Source organism: Plectropomus leopardus, chromosome 14, assembly GCF_008729295.1.
Source record: "Plectropomus leopardus isolate mb chromosome 14, YSFRI_Pleo_2.0, whole genome shotgun sequence".
In the NCBI taxonomy this organism is placed as follows: Eukaryota; Metazoa; Chordata; class Actinopteri; order Perciformes; family Serranidae; genus Plectropomus; species Plectropomus leopardus.
In genome coordinates, this window is record NC_056476.1 from 21,041,506 (window position 1) to 21,065,157 (window position 23,652).

The 23,652-nt window shown below is 39.8% G+C and overlaps 2 protein-coding genes across 3 annotated transcripts in view; both read right to left on the minus strand.

Annotated features, from left to right (window-relative positions):
- Positions 1–5,675: 5,675 nt before the first annotated feature.
- LOC121953997 (kelch repeat and BTB domain-containing protein 11) lies at positions 5,676–11,465 on the minus strand. The gene is made up of 2 exons (XM_042501298.1): positions 10,916–11,465; positions 5,676–10,298 (listed from the first exon to the last, which is right to left on the minus strand). Exon 2 carries the CDS (start codon positions 10,213–10,215, stop codon positions 8,299–8,301), a length of 1,917 nt encoding a protein of 638 aa, XP_042357232.1. The 5' UTR covers positions 10,216–10,298; positions 10,916–11,465; the 3' UTR covers positions 5,676–8,298.
- A 3,205-nt stretch (positions 11,466–14,670) lies between these two features.
- The window catches only part of arhgef10 (Rho guanine nucleotide exchange factor (GEF) 10), a 60,213-nt gene continuing 51,231 nt past the window's right edge, over positions 14,671–23,652 (minus strand). For both annotated transcript variants that reach the window (XM_042500645.1, XM_042500644.1), the window contains 3 exons: positions 17,787–17,909; positions 16,210–16,722; positions 14,671–15,563 (listed from right to left, as the gene is read on the minus strand). In XM_042500645.1, coding sequence (XP_042356579.1) covers positions 16,226–16,722; positions 17,787–17,909 — 620 coding nt within the window. In that variant the 3' untranslated portion in view covers positions 14,671–15,563; positions 16,210–16,225. The remainder of the gene's footprint in view (positions 15,564–16,209; positions 16,723–17,786; positions 17,910–23,652) is intronic.

The following is a 23,652-nucleotide window of genomic DNA, read 5'->3' on the forward strand; positions in this document are numbered from 1 at the left end:
TGTTTTTGTTTTTTGTTTTTTTTTTACTATTGCACCTTGTTTGGTTTTTTTTCACTGTTGCACCTTTTATTTTACTATTGCACCTTGGGTTTTTTGTTTTTTTTTTACTATTTATACTGTTCTTGTTGCTTGCCCATCTTGTACACACCTTGCTGCTGTAACAATGCAAATGTCCCCATTGTGGGACTAATTAAGGATTATCTCATCTCATCTCGCTAACCTAGATTGGCATTAGCAGCATTTGGAAAGCAGAGGTCAAATAAATTCACATTTAATCTCACTTAGATGGGACATACATAAAATAAGTAGCATTTTGTTATTGTGTAATGATCAACTGAGGTAACTTAGTTACATTTTGGCTGCTACATAGGTGTTATTGTTGTTTGCATTTTCTGTTTTTGTTGTTTCATTGCTGCTTTGTTTTAATCTGCTGTTTTGCTGAAAAGCACTTTGTAACATTGTTAAGTGCATTACAAAGAAAGTTTTAACTTTACTTTTTATGCAATTTTCCAGTTTATGCTAACTGAACACCATGCTAAATGTAACCCTTCACCATAATTTAACCAGACAGCCTCTGTATGTTTAAGCTAACTGAACAATTTGCTACGTGCGACAAAATAATATTAATTCAAAGTTTAATCGTTTTTTTCTGAAACTTTCAACTGCATCTCAGTATTTTCATTTATAAATGGAGTTGGCTCAGGTGTCAGGTTTACCTTTACATTAGCTTTTGTGCTAACTAGTTAGTTAATATTATTCCAAGCTAATGCTAACTACACTAGCCACTGGGTTTTCCACTGAGGCAGGTGTCGAATTCACTCCTGTTAACAGTCGCAAAAATTGTGTAACATCACATGGCATTAGGGCATGGTTTCTGGTGTTATCTCGCTCTTTTTTCACCACTTTGTTAGCTAGCGTTAAATCTAAATGGATGGGTTCAAAGGTCAGGGGCTGTTAATTATCTTATCTCCATGGCAACAGGCTGAGAGTACACCTGCATTGTTGTGGCATTTCATGAAGGTGATTAGTAGAATGGTTTTTCCCCCTCTTTCTTCTTATTCTAGACCTGCTGTATTTAAAGTAATATAAAAAAATATTAAAACAAGTGAACGTTACTAAATTTCAGCCATTAATTATATTTCCTTAATCTAAACCTAATGTTATGAGAAAAACATATTTCTTCTAACGTAGCCTAAATAGACTCCGCAGCTGACAACAATCATAAAAAGACCTTGAAAGAAATCTACATTTATACTTTTAATATTATAACTTAATTATTTAAAAAATGCTTCAGCAAACAAATTAAATGTAGATTACATTTTTTCAACTATCTAACAAATGTAAACACTGGATTTTCCACTAATACTTAAAATGTTGTGATGTAAATTCAAACTTGAATCAGTGACACTTTGATATAAATAGCAAACAATTAGAACACCTAATCATAGCTTATTGTTTAGTAAATCAACTCTGGTAAACAATGTTAGCAGAACTAAACCCTATGCTTTTATAAGATCATTTTTTGAGTGTTATGGCCTACACTTACTGTAAAATGACAAGACCATATATTATTGTTTCATTTCTGTTTAGCTGTAACTCAATCTAGTCACAACTTATCCTGCAAGTGAGCCAGATTTGGCTCATACCTGTCTGGTGTATGGCAGTATAAATTCTGTATGAACTTAGATAGAGCCTTCTCCAGTATGCAAATTGTAGAAAAGGCTGCAGCTGAGACATGTCCATTCTTTACATCATGCTCATACTGCCCTCCAGTGTTAAAAGAGTGAACATCATGAGAAATACATGAAGGGGAAACAATAGAAGCACTTGCTCAGTGTAAACCCATTAAATAACACCTCTGGATTAAATAGTCCCTTTGTGAAGTAAATACGCAATTTTGGCCATTTTTAGGCTGTTTGTAGTTTGTGATGTTATGTTCTTTTATTAATTAATTTCTATTTTACTCTGGATAAACCACAAAACAACTTAACACTGAAAAATCTGCTCAATATGTTTCAATAAAAATGGGTTTACACTGAGGTCTGTGGATAACCCTAACCAGTACACTGCTTCTGCAGACGTGGAGCCATTTTTAAATGCAAAGCACCACAAACACAATTCAAATTAAGAAACAAATATCTTTCTGCTGTGTTGGCTCAGTGACTGTGTGAAAATATGCAAAGGTATTCATAACAGTCTCACCATTCCTCAATAAAAGTGTGCATTTCTTTCATGTTCAGGTCATTAAGATCGTAACATGCGTGGATGAACTGTGTTGGAGTCTTTTTTTTATTTATTTTGTATTGATTGTACTGCAGAGTTTCAAAAATAGAACAATTTTGGTCTTTTACTTTTAGAATACAAAAGATGCCAGAGTGCTTAAAACAGCATAAAAATATAGTTTTTTTTTTAATATAGTTGTTTTAAATAAATAAATAATGTTAAAAGTGCCTGTGGAGGATCCCCTGCACCCTCCAAACAGAGTTCCTAGCTAAACCCCTGATGTGCTAAAATCCTAGAAACGTCCTAAATCCTTGAAATGTCCTAAAATCCTAGAAACATGTATGGGGCTGCTGAGACCGGTCCCCCTGGCCTCCTGTCATTTTGCAAAAGTGTTCCCCAAGCAAAGTTCTGGATGTAAATAAACACAGCTACTATGCAACATAACAATAAAATAAAAAAGAAGATAAACAATCACCCTCCTACAAACTACAGGTTGAATTAATGAGGAACAAAAGGCATCCTTACCCAGTTTAATACACTTAGAGGTTTAGTTGTTACAGCCTTACATGATCTGGTTTGACGTATTACAGGAAGTCTGGGCCAGTGTGCGTCACGTGACCGACCCAAACGGTGTAGTTCCACTTCCGGCCACTATGTAAATTTCACGTGGACACCTGGCGCACTTCCACCCTTTGTTTTGAAAATATACTGTTTGGCTTCACTTCCTTTACACCCTCCAAAAACAAACAATATTATATAATTAATCTTATTATTCTGTTGGCTAAATGGCATATTCATAAATGCCAATACATAAATAAAAATCCTTGCTTTCTTTTTTTGTAAATGAAACCAAACAGTATATAAAAACAATCAAAAACTCAACCAACAGTAAAGCTGTCAAGACCCTGAACCTGTGTACCCTTTTTAATGTCTTTTTGTAAAGAAACTTATTTATAAAAAAAAAAAAAAAATGGAATACCATGTATGTAACCCCCTGACAAAACTCCCTTCTTGTTTTTATGTTGTATTATTATGTTCTGTCAAACGTTTAATAAAGTTATTAAAAATAAATAAATACAAAAAAAAAACCTGGCGCACTTCCGGAGGGTTTGCCCATTAGCTTCATTAGCTTCATTAGCTTATGTCGTTAGCAAACATTAGACAGATGCTGCTGTATAGCCGCCATTATTGTGTCAGTGTTGTACTGCTGTAGCACTATTTTCTATCATATCACACATGTTTTTACCACAAAAGTTAAAAAAGCACAGAAGTGAACTCACCATAGCGACATCTTTATTATGTCCTGCTTGTGGTCCCATTGCACATAGAACAAGCTTATTCCGCGGGCTTTCTCCCAGAACGGCCTTTCTGACAGAAACCTGTTCATTTTCGCCCAAAACAAAACTTTTTTTCCTGAAAAAAACCCCTTTCTGCTAAAGGAAAGCCGTACCGGAAACCTGCTTCCAACTATGACCCCATTCCACTTCAGTCCACCTGCTCTGCTCCCGGGTCACCTGATGATGATGTCCGTAAACCACTCGACCCCAAGAGAATCTTGGGAAATGAAGGAATATTTCATGTGCCATTACCATGTAACTTCCACTTAAGGTCACAGTGGCCGCTGTTTAGCAAAGGTTTGTCTTGCTTTGAAGGAATTCTTCACCCACAAAATGACCATTTGTAAATCAATTACTCCCCCAGTGTTTCCTGAAATACAGGGAGAAAACTTTGTTTCTCTCACATGTCTCCACAATAAATAAAGAATCCAAAAATGGAGAAAAGTCTTGATGACTTAAAGGCACAAGGGTCCATATTTAACAACAGCAAAACTCCATCCATTTACAAAATCTCATACAACTTGTGCAGTATAACTCCAGTCTTATTTACCCAGTGTTATGCTCAGTACTACACTTTTTTTTTTGTTGCTAAAATGTTATTATTTAAAACACTTCAGCATGAGTAGTGTGCCTGGGCAAGCATGTGTGTTTGAACCATAGATCGTACATTCAGATTTATTTGTTTACAGTCTATGGTTTGAACTCTGAAGATTTTCTATTGTTAAATGTGGCCTGCCTTTACTTCATTTCATCAAGAATTTTCTGTTTTTGAATTCTTCATCCACAGTGGAGGCATGCGAGAGAAACAAAGTTCTCTTCATGAATTTACATTATTTTTTTCATATTATCATATTTTGTTTTACTGTAACTTCTTATGACGTCTCACTCCTCATATCAAGTGCTCACCTGCTATCCAGATGTGTCATCCTATAGACAGGAACTGAGAGGCTTCAAACTTTGACCTCTGACTGTAAAGTGAAGACGAAGCTTCATTTTCACCTTAATGCAATAAAATGACTGAAGGATTTCAGTTTAATTGCAGTTTATACCTTTTATATAGCAGAGAAACACCGCCCTCCAGTGGTAAAACTTTAGCTTTGCATCAAGGTGTTTTCATCACATCTGGAGCAGTAAAACTCTTTAATGACAGTACATAAAAAGTATTTGTACATTACAACTTGTTTAAATCACTAAGGGGTATAGCTAAATTAACAAATGTAACATTCGGGTCTGACTCATAAGGCAAACATTTATTTTAATCATTATTTAATGCAGTGAGACGACTTGTCATTATATTGAAAATTAAGTAGTCATGAGAAAGTATCTCATAATTATCGATTATATATCATAATAAGCTTCTCACCATTAAAATAATATGTGATCATTATTCTCTGCAGAAAGTGTGGAAAATATTCTTATTCTTATTATTCTTAAGTCTTTTTTATACACTATCTTCTTATTATAATGATCAGATATAAATAATGATATTCATATACAAACCTCATGATTATATATTTAAAAAAAACTTGGCAATAAAAATAAAAGATGAAGGTAGTGGAAATGGTCCCCCATCAGTATTTAATTTTCTCACATATTAAGTACTTAAGTCTTTATCTATTGTGATTTAATTAATTAATACACTGCAAAAAAATAAGCCTTTTGTTTTAACTAAAAAAAGTTAGTGTCTGAGCTGAGGTAATTTTAGAATAATTCAATGTGTCTTCTCAAATTTAGTCAACTTTAGTCAACAATTTAAGACAGCCTGGACACAGCTTTGGGGGAGATTTTCAGTCATCCAGGTCATGGTAATTTTAGGTGCTATAAATAATACAGCTGGGCTAACTGAATGATGGTGACATTTGCCAAAAGTTAAAGAGTTTGGAATTTCTTTTAAGTAATACTATGGATGTTAAAACAAAACCTGTACTTTTATTACCAAAATTGAGAGGGCATGAGGTCATGTTTGCACATTAGTATTACAGGATGCTATTGCAGTCAGCGTCCACCAGATGGCAGCACTCTTTCAGGTATATCAGAAGAGCCAAAAGAGCACAGCACTTCCCGATGATGTTAAAGATATAATCAGAAAACCAGATCATTTTCAAACACAAAATATTTTATTTGTAGCACTTAGTTCGGACTGATATACATTATCCAACAGCTAATTTGTTAGCCCACTCCATATGCCTTTAACAGGAAGCCACTGCCTAACATTGCATCACTTTACTGTCCATCACAGCAGCAAATCCAAAACTACCAGATCCATACAAAAATTCACAAAAATACAGCCAGCAAAATATCAGAAACCACATCCATTTTGTCTTGCCTTAAAACCTCTCTACAAATGTTATTAAAAAGCAATTTGTTCCAAGTACACATCAGCATTAGCTTCCGTACAAAACTCCCACTGTGTTGTTACAGCAGCAAACAAATACTGTAAAATATCTAAAAGAAGGAAATTTGAAGCAAAATTTGCAAAACTGTGCACTAATGCAAGAGGAGCATGGTTTGTTAGTGTCATGACAGCAGGACATCTTGTTTATGGATGCAGTAAGTATCGTGACCTGACCGTGCTTTGACCTTTTGTCCCAGCCAGTGATGAAACCTGCACTTGAACATGGGTCTGTTACTGTTTACGTCAACACATGCAGGACAAGAAAGATCGGAGATGCCTCTTTATGTATTCTCAATGGCTTGCTTTCCCTTTACTTCCTAAAAAGTGCCTGTTAGCAGCAAACATTGTGGCCCGTCCTCTTAAAAAAACTACTATTGCTTTAGTTTCTTAACTCACCCGTGGGTGACGTGGAACGTTTCTCATTGGGAAATTAATCTACAAAAGAGGTGAAAGTCTGTCAGTTCTGATAGTTTCATTTTAGCCTGACTGAATTGTTATTCATCTTTGGCAAGTGAGCTAAATGTAGCAACTGTGACACCCGTGAGTATGCACTATAAGCAAAATAGCACATTCTGAATCTAAAAATAAATGTTATTTATGTACTTTTAAAACTAAATCAATTCAGTTTACATTGCTTTAAAAAGATGCGAAACATATTGTTTTAGATTTGTGACAAAATTGATAGCTTCTTGGAGATACAAAGTTGAAATGCAAAACCTGTTTTGACTGGAAAGGTCCCCTGAATTCCACTAACTGCAACATAGAGTTTAAATGCTTTGCAAAAGGGTTATTTGTAGGGTATGAAACTCAAACAGTTGCTCTTTTACTGATTATAATTTGACCATGATTTACAGGTTTAATTCAAAGCCAGCGCAGATCAGGGTCTGAGGTCCAGCTAAAACAATCTGTCAATTAGTAGACTATGTGATGATAAGACAATAATCTGGAACTACTTGGATGAATAATTTTAATAATTTTTCAAGTGAATTCCAGCAGTGAATTCTAATAAACATTATACGTCTTTTTTATGTTTCAGTCCCTGAGACCTTTATCAGGAAAAGTACAGATGGAGGTCTGAGGACCAAAACATTATGTGCTTAATAAAGTTTATTGCAAGTAATATGACAGTGTGCAGGAATTCTCTTTTCTTCACGTATGGAAAAATGTCATCCCATGTACCTGTGTGCAAGTTTTCTAAGGTGTGCATGAGCCCTTCTGTTAATAATTCTTCCAGCAAAATCTAAACCATTCTCTGTTTCCAGCTTCTCGAATGTGAGGATTTGAGACTTTCCCAAAATCCTCATTATATAATATTAAACCACACATCTTTGGGTTTTGGACTGTTGATTGTATAAAACAAGACACTGAAAGGTATACTATATGCAGGATGCACATGCTACTGTTTTTAGACAGTGTTGCCAGCAAAAATGAAAGTGAAAATCGACCGCCTGGTGTTTGGACTAACTATATACTACGCTAGTATATATACTATACTAGTATATAGCTATCATAGCGTTTCTCTGCACTGCAGTTTTTGTAGCTTCCTCTTGAATGCCTGCTGCTTACAGTCTGGCACCTATTTGCTCCTGACCTCAACTGTGCGCTCGGCCAAAGAACGTCCCAAACACAGAAAATTAAGATTGCGATTGCTTTTGTACGAGTTTATACTTTTTTAAGGGAAAATCCTGTATAGTATACCTTTAAATGCATCTTCTTGTGGTGTAACAATTCTAGTAGCAAGTTTTCATTATTATGTGACACTGTGTTGACCAAACAATTAATCACAAAAATGATGAAAATAATCATTAGTTGCAACCCTAGTTCAAAGAGTGCTCCTTCCGAATCAGATGTGCATTATAACTATTAAATAGTATTACAGCAGACCTGTATATTCTGTTTCATTTGCATAGAACCCGTGTTGCATCTTTCATAAAGCGCACTAGGACTGCTTCCACTCTCTTTTATACAACTTCCAACTAAATACTTGTTTTTGTTACCGAAGTCACCAGTCAGCTATGTTCTATATAATATCTATTTTAACTACAAAAGTGCACCAAACCAAATTGAACACAGAAAATACACAAAATAACCTACAGTCACTGTCATCATGTCATTATCTACAGTCGGATACAAATATTGTTGCATTCATTCGACTCTAAAAAAAAGTTTTCCTTTTAAGGCTTCACCCTGCAGACACATTAAATTGCCATGCAAATACACACATTCCACTGAAAGCAGGCAATGAGACACTGAGAGAAAGCTGACATTACAGAGTGTAAATAAGGTCTTCTGCTTATTCCAGTTTCACTATGACACATTGTGTTATTCTGGACCACACACACACTATGTAACTTTTTCAGGCTTTTCAGGCAAAGTGAGAACAAAAGGAAAAAGAATGCCTTTCGCCTCCAGAGGCGCCCTCAGCGCTTCCTCAACAAAGTAGGCGTTCTCCTCCTCCACCACAAACTGAAGAGTCTGGCTTTTGTTCACACAGTAGATGCAGTTCCCGATCACGGCGCACCTGAAGGGTAAATGACTCCCGAGCCTCTGTGATGCGCAATCGTGCCACATTTTCACTATGCTGTTGTACTTAAACACAGTGATCCCCTGCTCGCGGCTGACATCAAAGCGGTAAATGAAGCTTTTGAACGCCACCATGTCAGTAGACTTCTTCCTGCTGTTGTTGTAGGGACACTCCTGCCACTCGTCCCTCTTGGAGTCGTACTTAAGGAGGCGGTAGAAGAGAGAGCCTCCTGAAACGTAGAGTTCTCCGCTGCAGGTTGTGGCTTCGTGGGCCACTGCGAAGGCTCCCTTTGGCAAAGGGGCCACGGTGGTCCAGCGATCCATTCGAGGGTCATATTTTTCCACTGTAAACAAACATTCCCCTCCAATGGCGTACAAGTAGCCATCCATCGACACGAGCTTTAGCTGGGCACGAGCTTGGGTCAGAGGTCTGACCTCGGCCCAGCGGTTGGTTATGGGGTTGTAACAGAAGACCTTGTCTGAAACTTTGCCCTTGTCCCCGTAGCCCTTTATCCCCCCTGCCACAAACAGGTAGTTGTACATGGTGCAGATCCCGCACCCTTTAGTGTTTATGTCCTCAGGCATTGCAGTCAAAGGTCTCCAGTCATTTGCTGTTTCTTTAAAGTAGTAAATCATATGATTCTCCTCCAAAGACCCAACCGACAACGGACTCTGTGGTCTGCTGCCACATCGGCTCGGTGGCCGGCTCCCAACACGATCAAACACATCATTTATCTCGGCCACCATCAGAGTCTGCCTGCCCTCCATTCTCTTCTTCAGGATCAGATCCCGCTCAGATCCATTCAGGCGCCCGTACACAGCCGGGTCTTTGAGGATCTGCAGGAAGTTGTCGCTCATGAATCCGTAGGCAGTCTCCTTCAGTTCACTGAGTCGCTGCTTCTTGGCGATGGTCAGGATCTCGTAGCAGTTCCCTGCAGTGATTTGTTCGGACATGGAGTCCATGGCCGCCTGGACGGCACATGGGATCTGGAGGATTTTAGCCCCCGTGATGACATCTACAACATTGCCCTTGGAAACATTCATCTTAGAAGTGTAAACATAGTCTATTAGTGTAGACAAAGTCTTGTAGCTCACTCCCTTCACTTTCAGGATGTCTCGTGACAGCCGCGCTTTGAAGTAGTCGCTCTTCTCTGCCAGGACAGCCTTGTGAGCGTTGATCGTCTGCCCGCCAACTTCGATGACTAAATCAGGCTCTTTCTGAGACTGTGCATTTTCAGCTTCCTGGCTGCTGTCCCTGCACTCGAGGTTCGATTTCAGGATTGACCAGTCCGTTTCCTGTTTGGCTTGGCCAGGCAAGGATACAGAGGAATCTGCACCGTAAGACACTTTAGCTCTGGCACCATTGTGGACTTCACTGCTTGAACAATTGTGTTGCGTGCCAGCAATGTGATTGGACAGAGTGGTGTCAGCGTGAGGAGGGAGATCCACAGCTCCCTTATCATTGGAGAGGTGATCAGCTCTCGAGATGCACGAGCCGTTGCCCTTTTGGTGGTCGATGTGGTTATTCTCCATCGCTCTTCCGTCCAGGAGGTATTCTTTCTCGAATGCTTGAGTGGGGCTGAAATCCTGATCGTCCTGCAGGAATCCTTGGACATAACCTGGACATAAATTCCCATCTGTGTCAGAAGGGGTGACAAGGTCAGGCTTCACAGCGTGGAGGATGACATCAGCCTTCACAGTGATAGCCCCTCCTCCTTGTCTGCAACCCTCGTTCATCTCGGCGTGCTCACTGCTGATGAGGGGCAGAGTCTTCACTGATCATGTTGGATGGACTTGTGATTGCACTTTTTTCTGTTCACCTGCATGAGAAGAAAACAAGAAGAGACTTTTACCAATGGAGGGGAGAAAATAAGAGTCCTGAAGCTGCAAATACCTGTTTATTCTCTAAGGGGCGCCCTTTCTCTAATAACAAAACAGCTTGAAAAGCATGAAATTTAAAAGAAAAAAAATCACTTTATGCTGCCATTGCCAGCTAGGCTGTGCAATACCCTCCTATATAAATGTGTCATCAAGTGAATCAAACCAGCTGCAGCTGCACTTGATGTGTAACATCTACATCTTATCAAAGAAACGGAAGCATTCCCAAAATGCAGCTTCTTGTGGCTGTAAACTGCATGACCTACTGCAATAATCACCCTGCCTGTCCATTATTTGTGGTAATCTGGAGGCATTCAGAGCGCATGCGCAAATGGTGTTGCGTTGATGGAGGAATTAATCTCCAATATGACTCACAAAGGGCGTCTGTACCCATATCAAAACTCGTCTCTTGTCCTACGATAATAAAGGAGATAATGTAGGAGAGGAGATAAGCTCATTTAGTCAAATCGGGAGCGACTGTTTTACATACGTCTCATTTTAATCTAATTCTAACACATAAATAAGGATTTATGTCCATTCACAGTGTAATGTGACCTACCTGCTTTTTCCTCGCTGTGATTTAACAGCTCGGCACCGGCAGTTTCTCTGCCAGTCTCTCCACAAAGCTCAGTTACGTAAGGCAGTCGCAATCCTGGTGAACCAGTCAGGCTGTGCTCCCCTGCATGAGTTTACTTCACCGACAAAATCCAGCTGCTTTATCCCATCCGTCCACCCTTTTATCCATCGAGCCTCTCCACTGGTTGCTTCATCCGGTGCTCCTGCACTGAAACCTCCCTGGGGTTTAGTGGTGGAGGCGAGGCAGGCAGAGGGACGATCAAACAGTCATTTCAGGTCGCACCTCCTTCCGATCAGCGCGTCGCCAACTAATTTCCTCCGGTGGTGGAGGAGGTGGGGAGAGCTGCTGCTGCTGCTGCTGCTGCGCACGATCAGCTGTCTTTCTTCCTGCAGCAGCCCGGAGCTGTCCAGCGTGGGCAGCAGAGGTACTACTGGAGCTCTAGGACCTGTTCGGACTGTGAATTTTGTTGTGTTTTTTTTCTTACAGTTGACTACAGCGAGGCGGTCATCATTGATCTAAACCACGCCCCCCTCCAGTCGGTATTAACCCTACACTCAACAGCAGGAGCACGAGGCTCCATCTGTTGTGCGCGCGCTGAGCGCATCCCGGAGATGCAACATGCCTTTACGCATCATCCTGGGTACCACTTTGGGTGGGATGTTGAGCGGATTAAATATAGGGGAATCCCCTTCCTCTCCACATGCTATCACACATATTTACCAAACACACCCTAAAAATCATTTTATTATTTTTTTTTAAAAAAAGCGTGACTGTAAAATAACCCTTTAGAATAATACTGGTGAACTTTCAAATAAAATTAAACACCACTCTCTGAGCCCCCAAAGGGCTTTTTATACTGCAGTAACATCATTCAAAAATCAATAAATGTTCCATTAGTACACGCCAGCTGTTTGTGCATGAGACAGTTTATCACACTCCCCAAGGCTGACATGATCCCATTCCAGACTTCAGATTCCTCCCATTTATGACATAAATATATCCTAAATCTGTCTTTTTATTTATAAGATAGATTCAAGGGAAGGTAATATTCCTGAGCATTTCAAGACGTACTTAGAAAATGTATTAGGTCATCTTCAAATTATCATCATCAAAGGTCAGTTTTCAACAGGGTTCAAATGTTAACTGATGTTTTCAACTATTGTTTTCTAAGTATTTCCTGCTGTTTTGTAATTCATTTTTAAGTATCTCTGATGTATCCATGTTTATTTGCTTTCTCTAAGTGACATGTAGGTGATCACTGCTGTTGTTAAGGACTGAGTCTCTAAACCAGTGTCCTGTATAAAGACCTGCACACACTCGCACCACACACACATATGTGTACACACATACTTACACAGACTTTTTTTTTTTACACATGCATTTTCTGTTCTAAGGCTAATGCTAATCTTCTATCATTTTGCCATCACTTTTATTGGGTCATTTCAATGTCTGTATATTGACATTTGTCTTTCTTACAATATTGTGAAATTTTTACCTTTTTGGGTTTGGAGGCTTCAAATAAGCCCACTAGTTTGTTATTTGGGTTATTTTTTTGCCTGCCCCTGAACTGTTTACTGTAGTATTTTTGTCATTCTGTGTATTTTAAATTGTGCAAAAATAAAAACAAATCTAAATCTAATTGCTGTCTAAAGTACACTATTGGTCTAAACTTGAGACGAACCCGAAACATCCTAACAATGCTCTGCACATATGAGTCACACTATCCTTTTGGAAATTATCCAACATCATCTCTAACTCCTACAAGAGACACATTCAAGATGCAGCATGCAGAATGCTTGTGTAGTAAAACTGCAAAAATGTGACTTGTATTGAAAAGTAACCTTGGAATCATTACTGTTTGTGTTTCTACAGCGATAAAAGATGCACACAACTCGTGAAAAAGGCCTGATTAGAAATAGCACAATCTCACAGCAACAGCAGACGTTTTTATCCAAGGTCCCTAACCTCTCCGCAGTAGAGACTACGTGTCTTAACAGCTGGCCTTCAAATACAAAAATAGAGAGGAGCCACCGCAAGGGCATCACACAACTATCAGCCCCTGTGAGATTAGAGGGCATTCAGCTGGGAGGATTTAATGCCAGATATTCTGAGAACAAAGGCTCGCCGATGACTGATACACAAAATGAGTGCTCTTTGTGAAAATGTCAGGGTCAGAGGGAAAAACAAAAGACTCCCAGTTGCAGAGCTGTGTCGATACAACACCCAGGTATATAAACTGATAACTAGGTAACTTGGTATTGACAGTGAAAATGAGGCGTTGCCGCAGTTTACTTGTAGTTAATGACTGCAAGTATTCAGTTTCACAAGCTAAATATTATCTAAGGTTCAAGTCAGCACAGTTACTAGCAAAAAATCAGGTAATATTTGGGATGAGCCCAGGGTGCTGAGGATAGTAGCATGACTCCAACCTGGGATCGTCTTATCTATTTTTCTCAGAACTAACAATATAGTGAAACATGGTTGTGCAACAGTGGACGTGGGCGTTACATGAGAGAGAGAGCCTTGACCCTCTCTGTTCGGCAGTAGGAGAAATGAGCAGTGAAATCCCGGAAGAGCCGTATCAGGCTCAGTTCCTGCCGCCCTCAGGCGCATTGCTAGTCCCAGCATGTACTGATGGCTGCTCACATGCAGAGTGAAGAAGTACAAGGTTAGATCAAATACACTAACACTTTTTCCCCCGTCTTCAGTATGACTTAAATATGTTGGCCTAATTAGTAACCGGTGCTTTATAAAAATGCCAACTTCTTCGCATTATTTTGTTAAGCTGGAAACTTGCCCAAAAAAGCAGAGAGGTTGCCAAAAAGTTCATGCAGATTTCCCAAAAAGAGAGTCATCAATTCAGTAAAACCACTAAAAGAAAACAGGTTAAAACTAGAATTACAGCTTCGCAGTTGTATGCCTTCACACGCCAGTCAAGTTGCTGTTACAGTTTACATCCATTTCTGTGAAAACATGATGATTCACACACATCTTTCCCCCCGGCAGCACAGAAGAGCAGTATAGTTTCCAGGAGGAAATTAGTGTCAATTCAGTATCTGGCCAAATGTCACCCCTTCTGTTTCTGAGATACAACGTTGAATAATGGCTAGGAAAGGGTTTTTGCAGAACATAACGTCATAGTGACGTTGACCTTTGGGATATGAATTTAATATACCCTATTAGACATTTGACTGAAATTTTGCCATGATTAGTGTATCATTTCTTGAGCCCAAATTATGTTTTTGTGAGGTCACTGTGACCTTTTTTTTTTAAAGATTATTGTTTTTTTCAACCTTTATTTGATGGGACAGAGCGGGGATGCCATGCAGCAAAGTACCATGAGCTAGAAGCAAACTCACAGCCTTTGTACATGGGATGCCCGACAGACAGACACCCCAGGCGATGGTGACCTTTGACAAATTCTAATCAGTTCATTCTTGAGTCGCAGTGGACGTTTGTGCCAAATTTAGGGAAACTCTCTCTAGGTTTTCTTAAGATATCACATTCAAGAGAATTAGATAGATCCAAGGTCAAGACCTTTGACCACCAAAGTCAAATCAGTTCATCGTTACGTCCAAATTTGTAAACATTCCCTCACGAGAATGAGACTGACATATGGACGGACATATGGACGGACGTATGGGACAGACGGACAACCCGAAAACATAATGCCTCCAGCCATGGCCGTCACCAGTGAGGAGGCATAATAACAGAATATTCCAGTGAAAAAGCACAAGGTTGCTCAATGAAACAGTTTATGGTTTTGTTAATAGAAATAACAGAAGTACATACAAATCGTGACAAAAGTATAAAGCTTTTTTTCTTTCTTTTTTTGTTTTTTAAATATCCTTATGTGAGCCAAAAAGATGTATTGGGGGGAAAAAATCTCTCCTGTTGATAACGACTCTTTCATCCCTTTATGAATAGAAACCTGGCCAGCCAGGGATTCTCATCAAGCCTTCTCAAACTAATTCAGTCATCAATATTTCACCTTTTCTATCCCTTTTCTCTGTTTACAGAATGGTAGCAGCACCGAGCTGGTCCGATAGCAAAATGATTTGATTCCAAACACAGATCCTCTCTCTGAAACTCATTCACATGTAATCCTGAGTTGTCATACTTCATATTTACAACTCTGGCCTGGACAGATGAACTAAGATCTGGCCAAAACCTAATCCTGATCTCAATAAAACCTTTATGTAACAGATTCAAAGCCCCATCGTTACCTTACGCGCCTCTCAAGCAGGACAAGTCTCATTTGTTTTCAACACTGATTTGAATACTGCAGTCCTATACAGTCAAACACTGGAGAGTAATGTATTAGCCATGTTACAGAACAACAAGCAACTTTGTCAGAGGGTGAAAATAAAGACCTTTCAGTGTTTTCAAACAATCCTTAACAAGTACAGTTCATCCTGTGACTGGCCTCTGGGGCGCCGTTTGCTCTGCCAAGCATCATGATTGAGTGGTTATATTGATCTTTTCTTCGTTTAAATGGTGGGAGACATCATTAAAAACACTGTCAGGAGTAGTGTGGAGTGGTTGATGCACTTCTGGTTTCAGTTTTGATTGATCCCAAAAATTCTCTTAGGACCTTTGTGAGAGTTGAATGCAGCACTTCTGTTTTAACCTGAAAAGAGAAAGAGAATATAGGTAAGATCCTTATATACGTAAGCAACTGACTCTTTGAAACTCGGAGGGACATCGCTTTCCTTGTGCTGCTTTCAGACACCTTTCACAAGCATTTTAAACCTTTTAAGGCTGAGCATATTGGTGCGTTTTCTTTCAGAAACATGGGAAAAAGGCAATGAGCAACTTGGTAGTAAATGTTTTACAAATTAGTAGATTAATTATTATTACTATGATCATTGTATCCATATCTTTTTTTGTTTATTCTTTATTTACCAGTTTATTTCTTTTCTTTCAAAAAGCATTTATAAAAAGCTAGGGAAAAATGTCTAGTGATATCAAACAATGATATTATAATCATGATTAAATATTTTACATTGTTGTTACAAAATATTTTAGTTTTTAAGGACTTTCTACAGGTCCTTTATTATATATTATATATTATATATTATATATTATATAATTATTTTTTTAAAACTAATTTTCAGGTAATTTTCTTGTTACTTTTAACTACCTTAAAATGACTGATTTTGGGTCATTTCTTCTTTACTTGCTCATCATCTTCTTTCCATGCCAATTTGCTCAGCTTTCAAAGGGTTAAATCTACTTCTGGTTATTGATTAAAAAAAAAAAAAAGTCCACCCTACCGTGGTGCTACTGGTGTCACATGTTGAGTAAGGGGATCTGCCAGATCATGATGGTGGAGGTCATGTCCTCATGGCGAGACTGTTTGGTCTTTTTGCTGACCCTGCGGTGACCCAAACCACCAGACACCACCAGCAAAGAGCTGACATCCACCTTACTGGACCTGCGGCCCCTCTGGTGATGGGCCGGGTCATGGAGCATGTCATAAAGGGCTCCGTCCTCTGGCCCGTGCTCCAAGGAGCCCTGGGATGGTGCTAGGGAGCCACAGGACGAGGAGGACAGCGAGTCCTGGAGAGCCATGCTGGTGCAGCCCGCCTCTCCCAACCACACAGCTCGTCCCTGAGGGGCTGAATCTGAGGGAGGTTGGGTGTTTTCCCCGTCATCTGTCTCTGCTGGCTGGACCGAGGTGGAGGAGTTGGGGGATGGCGAGCCAGAGGGCCGGTTACACACTGCAGCAGCCACGCTAAGAAACTTGACAGGACCGTTGTGAGCGTGTAAGGACACCATGCCCCGACCTGACAGCAGGGACAGCCTCTTTAATATTCACCCAGGATGTTTTACACTCTTCATTATACATTTGTGGTTGTGCAATACCTGTACGCATATCTGATCATTGAAAGTAACTTTCTCCAAAACTTTTTAATGTTTAACTTGCTGCATTTTTTTTACCAGCCATGAGAGTTAAAGCTATAGCTGGCAGTCTTTATTAAAAAGAAGGTTTTTCATACTAGCTGAAACTGTTACTGGCACATGGCACGAAATCATATTCCTCTGTCTACTCTATTGCTATGTAGCGCTTCAAATGGCATTATGGCACATGAACAAAAAAAAAACAAAACAGCCAACCAGAGCTGAGGAGTCACTAATGCAGCTGTCAATCGTGTCAATCGCTGCTCCTGAACTGCAAACTGTCCAACTAGGCAGCTTTGATCAAATATGAATAAAGATTCTGTTACTGCATTGCCTATTTCTCACCTCAAATGTTTTCTCAAACATATTTAAGTGCACTGTTTGGCAGTAAAATGAGAACCTGTGTGCTGGCTGACTTTATCCAACATGGCGGCCAGGTTACAAACTTTCTCATTTTACAGCTAAACAGGGCACTAAAATACAGTGACTGACACAGTTGACAGCTGTGTTAGAGACTCCTCGGCTCTGACTGGATGTTTGTGGTGCATGGACGATTCTAGGAAATGCCGTTAGAGGGACAGTATTTTTTTTCACAGACTATCTGCCTCACGTGTTCCTTTCAGAATATAGATAGTTTCTGCAAATATGACACAAAGTTATTTTCATAAAAGTTACCAACTGTAGCTTGAAGTGAAGATAAGATTATCTGATGTTCCCTGTTTTTATATTATAATTTCACCTGCTGGTTGGACAAACAAACAGTTCACTTGTTTCCAATTTCACCCTGGTCTCTACAGGCTGTGAAGAGCTCTCTCCTAGTTTTTCATGGTCTTTATGATTATTGAAGTAATTATTCAAAAACAACTAAAAAATGATGAAAGTAATTCTTAGATGCATGCCTGTATGTCTGTTCATTTGAATATGTGACACGGTAATATTTCAGTGTTACCTGTGACTTTGGGGATCCCCTGCAGTCTGGGGACAGAGAGGGCCACAGTCACTCCCAGGTTGGTCCCTACCAGCAGCAGACCATGACAGACCAGCAGACTGCTCACTGACACTCTTTGGTTCCCTATGAAAAAAAACAGGAACATAACATTAGTGTATTCTTGCATAAAAGCTATTTAATTTGAAATACTGACAGACCGATGAGCGTTTCTTGGCAAACGTCTCCAACCACCTTGAGTGATTTACAGTGTCAAGCATGATCTGTTGGACCTTACATCGATGTGTTGTGCTCACACACACTTGTATCCTGGAAAATCAGAAAAGTGCATAGCTAATGGGCCACTTGAATACAGCGTGGTGCGCGGGAGGGAAGGAGGTGTATGTTTTCAGGAGTGGGGGTATTTGTGCAGCGACGATGTTCAATGGTTATTTGTCTCCAGGGCAACGTAAAGAGGAGCCTGGATAAAAGCAGCTCTTTTCAAGCGTCTGAACACAGAAAAAATGCACCATTATGGTCCGCTTTGACTCAAACAAACAAACACAAAAGTGTTTTGTAACAGAATGAGTGAAGCGTAATGCTGTAATTAAGCAAGGAGTTTTGCCTCTGTGGAGGCTACACATGGACAATCTGACCTGACCTTTTCTCTTCCCTCCTGGTCAGAAAAATTGCTGTGATGCCACCTTGGACTGTAAAAACCCCGATTGTTAGTTTGAAAGCACGCTTCAGTAAGGATGGCAATAAAGCCAGGCTTGCCGACAGCTTGTTGTGTGTTAGGTGACTTATTATGCAGAATTTGGCACTTATCTCACAGCGTCCTCACACAGGAGCTTTGTCAGGAATACGCTGTGCAACAAATGGTATCTAGTGAGACAATTTTATCAGCAATTTTTATGACTGTAATAAGAATCTGGAGTTGTGCAAAAACAGTCTTTTCAGTCCTGCTATGTGGGAGGCGAGACTGTCATGAGTCATTACTGCTGTAACAGCTTGACTTGAATTTCCTCCCTCAAAGTAATCCTCTTGGGGTTTAGGAAAAATTACTACCAGTCTCTCTGCCTGACCCCCCTCACTAGAGCTGACCCCTTGCATGGGGCACACACGCCATACGGCCATACTTCCAGGAATCATGCCAGATAGGCAGGCAGGTACAGTTGAAGACTGGGCCCTGCCCACATGTGCTTCTAATGAGGGCCCAGAGTTAGCAGAAACACACATAATGCTGGTCGGGGGCCTTGCTTAACTTCCTTCTTTCATAATATTTGGAGTTCCCCACCCAGAGGGTGAACTAAAATAAACCCAGAGTGAACGACAACACGGCCCGGCTCTGGACCTGATCCTCCACCAGAGCACAGCTTTGATCTGCACTTAGTCCTGACAACCGACAGCGGGAGGGAGGAGCAAATCCCAAACATTACAATAAGACACTATATCAGCCATTCAGTCAGTCTAGAAATAACTCAGATCAGCACAATATGAGTAATTGCCCTTTCAGTCTCAATCGCAGGAAGCTTTGCCCTCTTTCTATATTCTTCTCAGCTCAGCTGTTGGAAGTCTTCTAGGTCCTAAATTCACGCTCACATTTTCTCTAAACAGATTCACATTTTGTTCATCCAGTGATACAAACCTTACAAAACTTCAGGGTGCTAGTATTTCTAGGTATTACAGTGAGAACCAAGTTTACAGCTCTGTGAGCATGTATAATGTCCAGTGTGTAAGATTTAGATTTAGATTTATATTTGCAGAAATGTGATAAAATACAATAAGTATGTTTAATTTAGTGTATAATCACCTGATAATAGGAATAGGTTTGTTCTCTTTATCTTAGAATGAGTCATTTATAGCTACATAGGGAGCGGCTCCCTAGTTTATGGAGATCGACATGTTGCACTGCTACGTTTCTACAGTAGCCCAGAATGGTCAAACAAAACAGGGCCTCCTGATATGGCCTTTCAGGTTTACACGTCGTCCACAGTCGGGAGAGGCCAACCGCAATGAGCAGCATGAGAGGTACACTGTTTGTAAGATTGATGATTTCATGATTGTCCAAAAGTTGTCGAGACAAAACCAGAAAGTCACTCTCATGGTGGGGCTAGAGGAAAAGTCAGGGGATCACCAAAGTCAGGAGGCAACATCCTCTGGGAATCACGTATGTCTGTACACAATTTCAGTGAAATCTATCTTATTGTTGTTGAGATATTTCAATCTGGATCAAGCAGCGGACTGACCGACCAACAACTGAGCCAAGTCTTTAAAAAAGGTAAACACCATTAGCTTTTAGGTGAGCCAGGCAGTTAATTTTGCAGGCTAAAAGTGTCACTCTCATTTTGAAATGATTGTACACTGTATGCCTCGCTGATCACGAGGAATCATAAATTAATATCCATGTTGATCTAAAATGTTTCAGAGGAGAAGATCAAACTAAGACAAGTTTTAACTGGAGCTTTTCCACATTGCAGCTACATTATGTCATCCAATCCTGTCCTGTCTGTGCCCTCTGAGGGAGTGGATGTTCACTCAGAAATAAGTGTCTTATCAGTGTCGGGACGTGTGTAACAATGGTGGCGTACAAACAAAGAAAAGCTAGAGGTGTTATTTACTGACCCCCCTGATGTTTTTCTCCCATCAGGCCATGCGTGGCTGCCTATTTAGGTCACAGAGCAGCAGACAAAGGCAGACTAGACCCTCAGCGCAGCAGCCAGCCCGCTCGCCACCATCCTCTGAGACATCATCACGGTACAGTCTGCTTTGATGAGGACTGCTGTTTTTTTTGAAGTGCTTATTAGGAGCTTTTTAAGATAGTCCCTCTTTTATTAAATTTTAATTTTAACAATGATTTGCATCACATTAATATGACTATTTTATGACTATTTTATTATTTATTTTTTACATCTTTTGCGCTTGTCCTACTTTGCTTTGGAAAAGAGATTCAGTAGGACTCATCTGGACCCAGAGAGGTTTGATAAAATAACTCAACAGTCCAATCTCTTTTTTTTAAGATGTCTAAGCAGTCCATTCTGGAATGCAAAAAAACCCCAGTTTGTTTTTACTGCACAATGCAGAGATTACCACCCAATCAACTACTGATACCTCTAAATTACTCTAAAACATGAGCTGTGTAGGATTCTTTAATAAACACCAGCTATGAGTTGCAGTGAAAATGACTGCTATTATAGCATATTAGCCCGCTGTCTGTTTAACGCTTAGATAAGGAGCTCCTGTCCGCAATGAAGGGAGTTAGCAGAATTGCTCCAACATGCATGAACATGAGAAGGATAACCCCACCTGCAGCCCCTCCTGCATTCAACACTGCACCATTTACAGAGGCATTCACACTTAGGACAACGCCCCACGTCTCTGATTGTGAGCCTGATTGTGTGTTGTGTGGACACGCCAAAATTATACCAGGACCTGTAATGTAATATTCCTCCTTAATACTGTGGACTTCCTGGGGAATAGATATGCAGGAATCAGATATCAAATATCAGAGCAATGCCAGTTCTTGCTGTTTTCTAATAAGCTGATATTATTTTTAGCTTGTGTCTCAGTAAATGTACATTAATGGAGCACAGAATCGCAGATGAAAGGCCCGTCTCACTGACTCCAACGCAACGATTGCAGGCAGTCCCTTCTGTCCAAACAGTTTGGTTGGCAGTTCCAATTACATCAGACTTTGTGCAGAAACAGCACATTTTTTGGTTTCATTCTGTTCCACAGCAGCAGCCAGCAGCGCTCGGGAAAAACACAGATCAAAACAGACCCCGGAAACAGTTGCAGACAGGTGGACTTCATGCAACTGCTTTATTAAAGTAACCAAATCACGACCACACTGTAGAATCTGTCAAGCTGATCGTACTTGAAAATATCTTGGACACTGATTGCCTTGAAGAAGTCAAGTATATATCACTGTAAATCTAAAAATTTATGTCTCTATGTGTTAAATTGTCTTGAAAAGTAGCTATATTTACTTAATTTTGTGAAGTTGTTGCAACTTAAAGATGAAAAGTGAAATTACCTTGTTCTTTTTAAGTGTTAGCAATTTCAGTAAACCAAGTTAGTCTGACTGAACTTGATCATGACAAAGAGGATTTTACAAATGATGAAGTCAGGAGATCTGTGAGTTCTCTTTTGTAAATATGTTTAAGAAAATACAAATATGATTGACTAGTATGCGACCAGCAGAATACAGATAATATATAGCACAGTATACCAGGTTTACTTAGGTTACTAAAACTTAAAACAATTGATTTAATTAAACTTGTTATTTTTAAGTTGCAACAACTTCAAACTAAATTTCAAATAAATGTTATTTGATATAATGTAATATCAAATCATAATTAGCAATCGGTTTCTTTATTATTATTCTTATTATTTTTTAGTAAAATTAACTTGTCAGATTTTTACAGTGCACACAACCTTGTTGGTGATTGAACTGCAAAAAGAAATGTTTGATGTCCATGCTGACCGACAGTCCAGGGACCCAATACTGTTATCAGAGGAAGTGAGCTCTTAATAGCGAGGCCCAGAGAGCGAAAGCTTTCATGTTTGGTGGTCTGTCCCAGAACCAGCTTCCTCTGCGGTTGCATGGATCCTATTAGCTAATATGGGCAGTGAAGTCCCAAAACAGGCTGCTTTATCATTCACATCTGTCTGACAAAGAGGCCTTCCACTTAAAGCTCTAAACTCTGAGTATCACAGTGAGATTCTCCCACAATATTAAGTCAGTGTTGATACTTAAAGCAGTTACTCCTCTCTTAATTTTACATTCAATTAGGGATTTCCTTGAGGAAACTTGTAAATTTAGTGTTTCTGCTATTGCAAGTGCTGTTACCAAATTTGTTTTTTTCTGCAGACAGAAGCATTGCTACAGTGCAGCAATGCTTGTAACCACATCGAACAACTTGTAGCCATGGATACAAAAACCTGAGTTGATGGTGCTTTGTTTCAGTTCAAGCCTTCACAGCATTGGAATCTGCCGCCATCACTGCTCCAGCAGCTAAGTGGTATTTAAAACCCTTTCCCAAAAGCTAATTACATGAGATCTGACATTCGGCTGATTAATAAATACTGCTTGAAGTGGTAGAAGTGCGTGATAAAAAAGAGCTAACAAGCTTTAGCAGATATTATACCACCTCCATGCATTCTCTTTAGTCATTTGCTAAATACTTCTGATGCCTTTCCGAATGTAATTGGCACCTTGTGGCAATAATAGAGAAGTCTCTCTGAAGACTGGATGTGCATGCAGTCTGGGCAGAGCTGGGCTAATGATGCTGAAGATGAGATCACACACAGAGCAACTGCAGGCTAGTCATTAACTACAAACCACAATACACATACAGATTCGACCACAGCTGTCATCAAAACCCAGATCAAAGTCCCATTTAAAAATCGAAACCTTGTTCAATCCAGTTTCAGGAGGAAGGCAGAGTCAATTGTCTGAAAAATGTATAGAAAACTTCAAGATGACATTACAAAGAATGCTTCAGGAAATGCACACAAAACCACAGCTGTCAGCATTACTCAGCAAGGAGGGAAAGAGATTGAAAGCAGCAGCGATTGGACTGCACAAATCCTTCCTTCATACCAACAGAAGCAATCGTCCCTTACCAAAAAAACAAACAAAAACAAAATCATCCTTTAAGGCTGTGTGTTTTTGGGTCAAGCTGATGTAATGCAGCAGATTACAAGATCCAAAGCAGCAGCTCTGATGACTTCAGCCTGGGACAATTGTCACACTAATTGTCATTTGGTTTGGCAGCGACAATGTTTGGCTTAAACGCACATGGCAGGAAAGTGTTTCACAATCCACTGCCGCACAGTGATACAATATTATCTATTGTGATGACAACAATTGCTATAGGAACAAAAC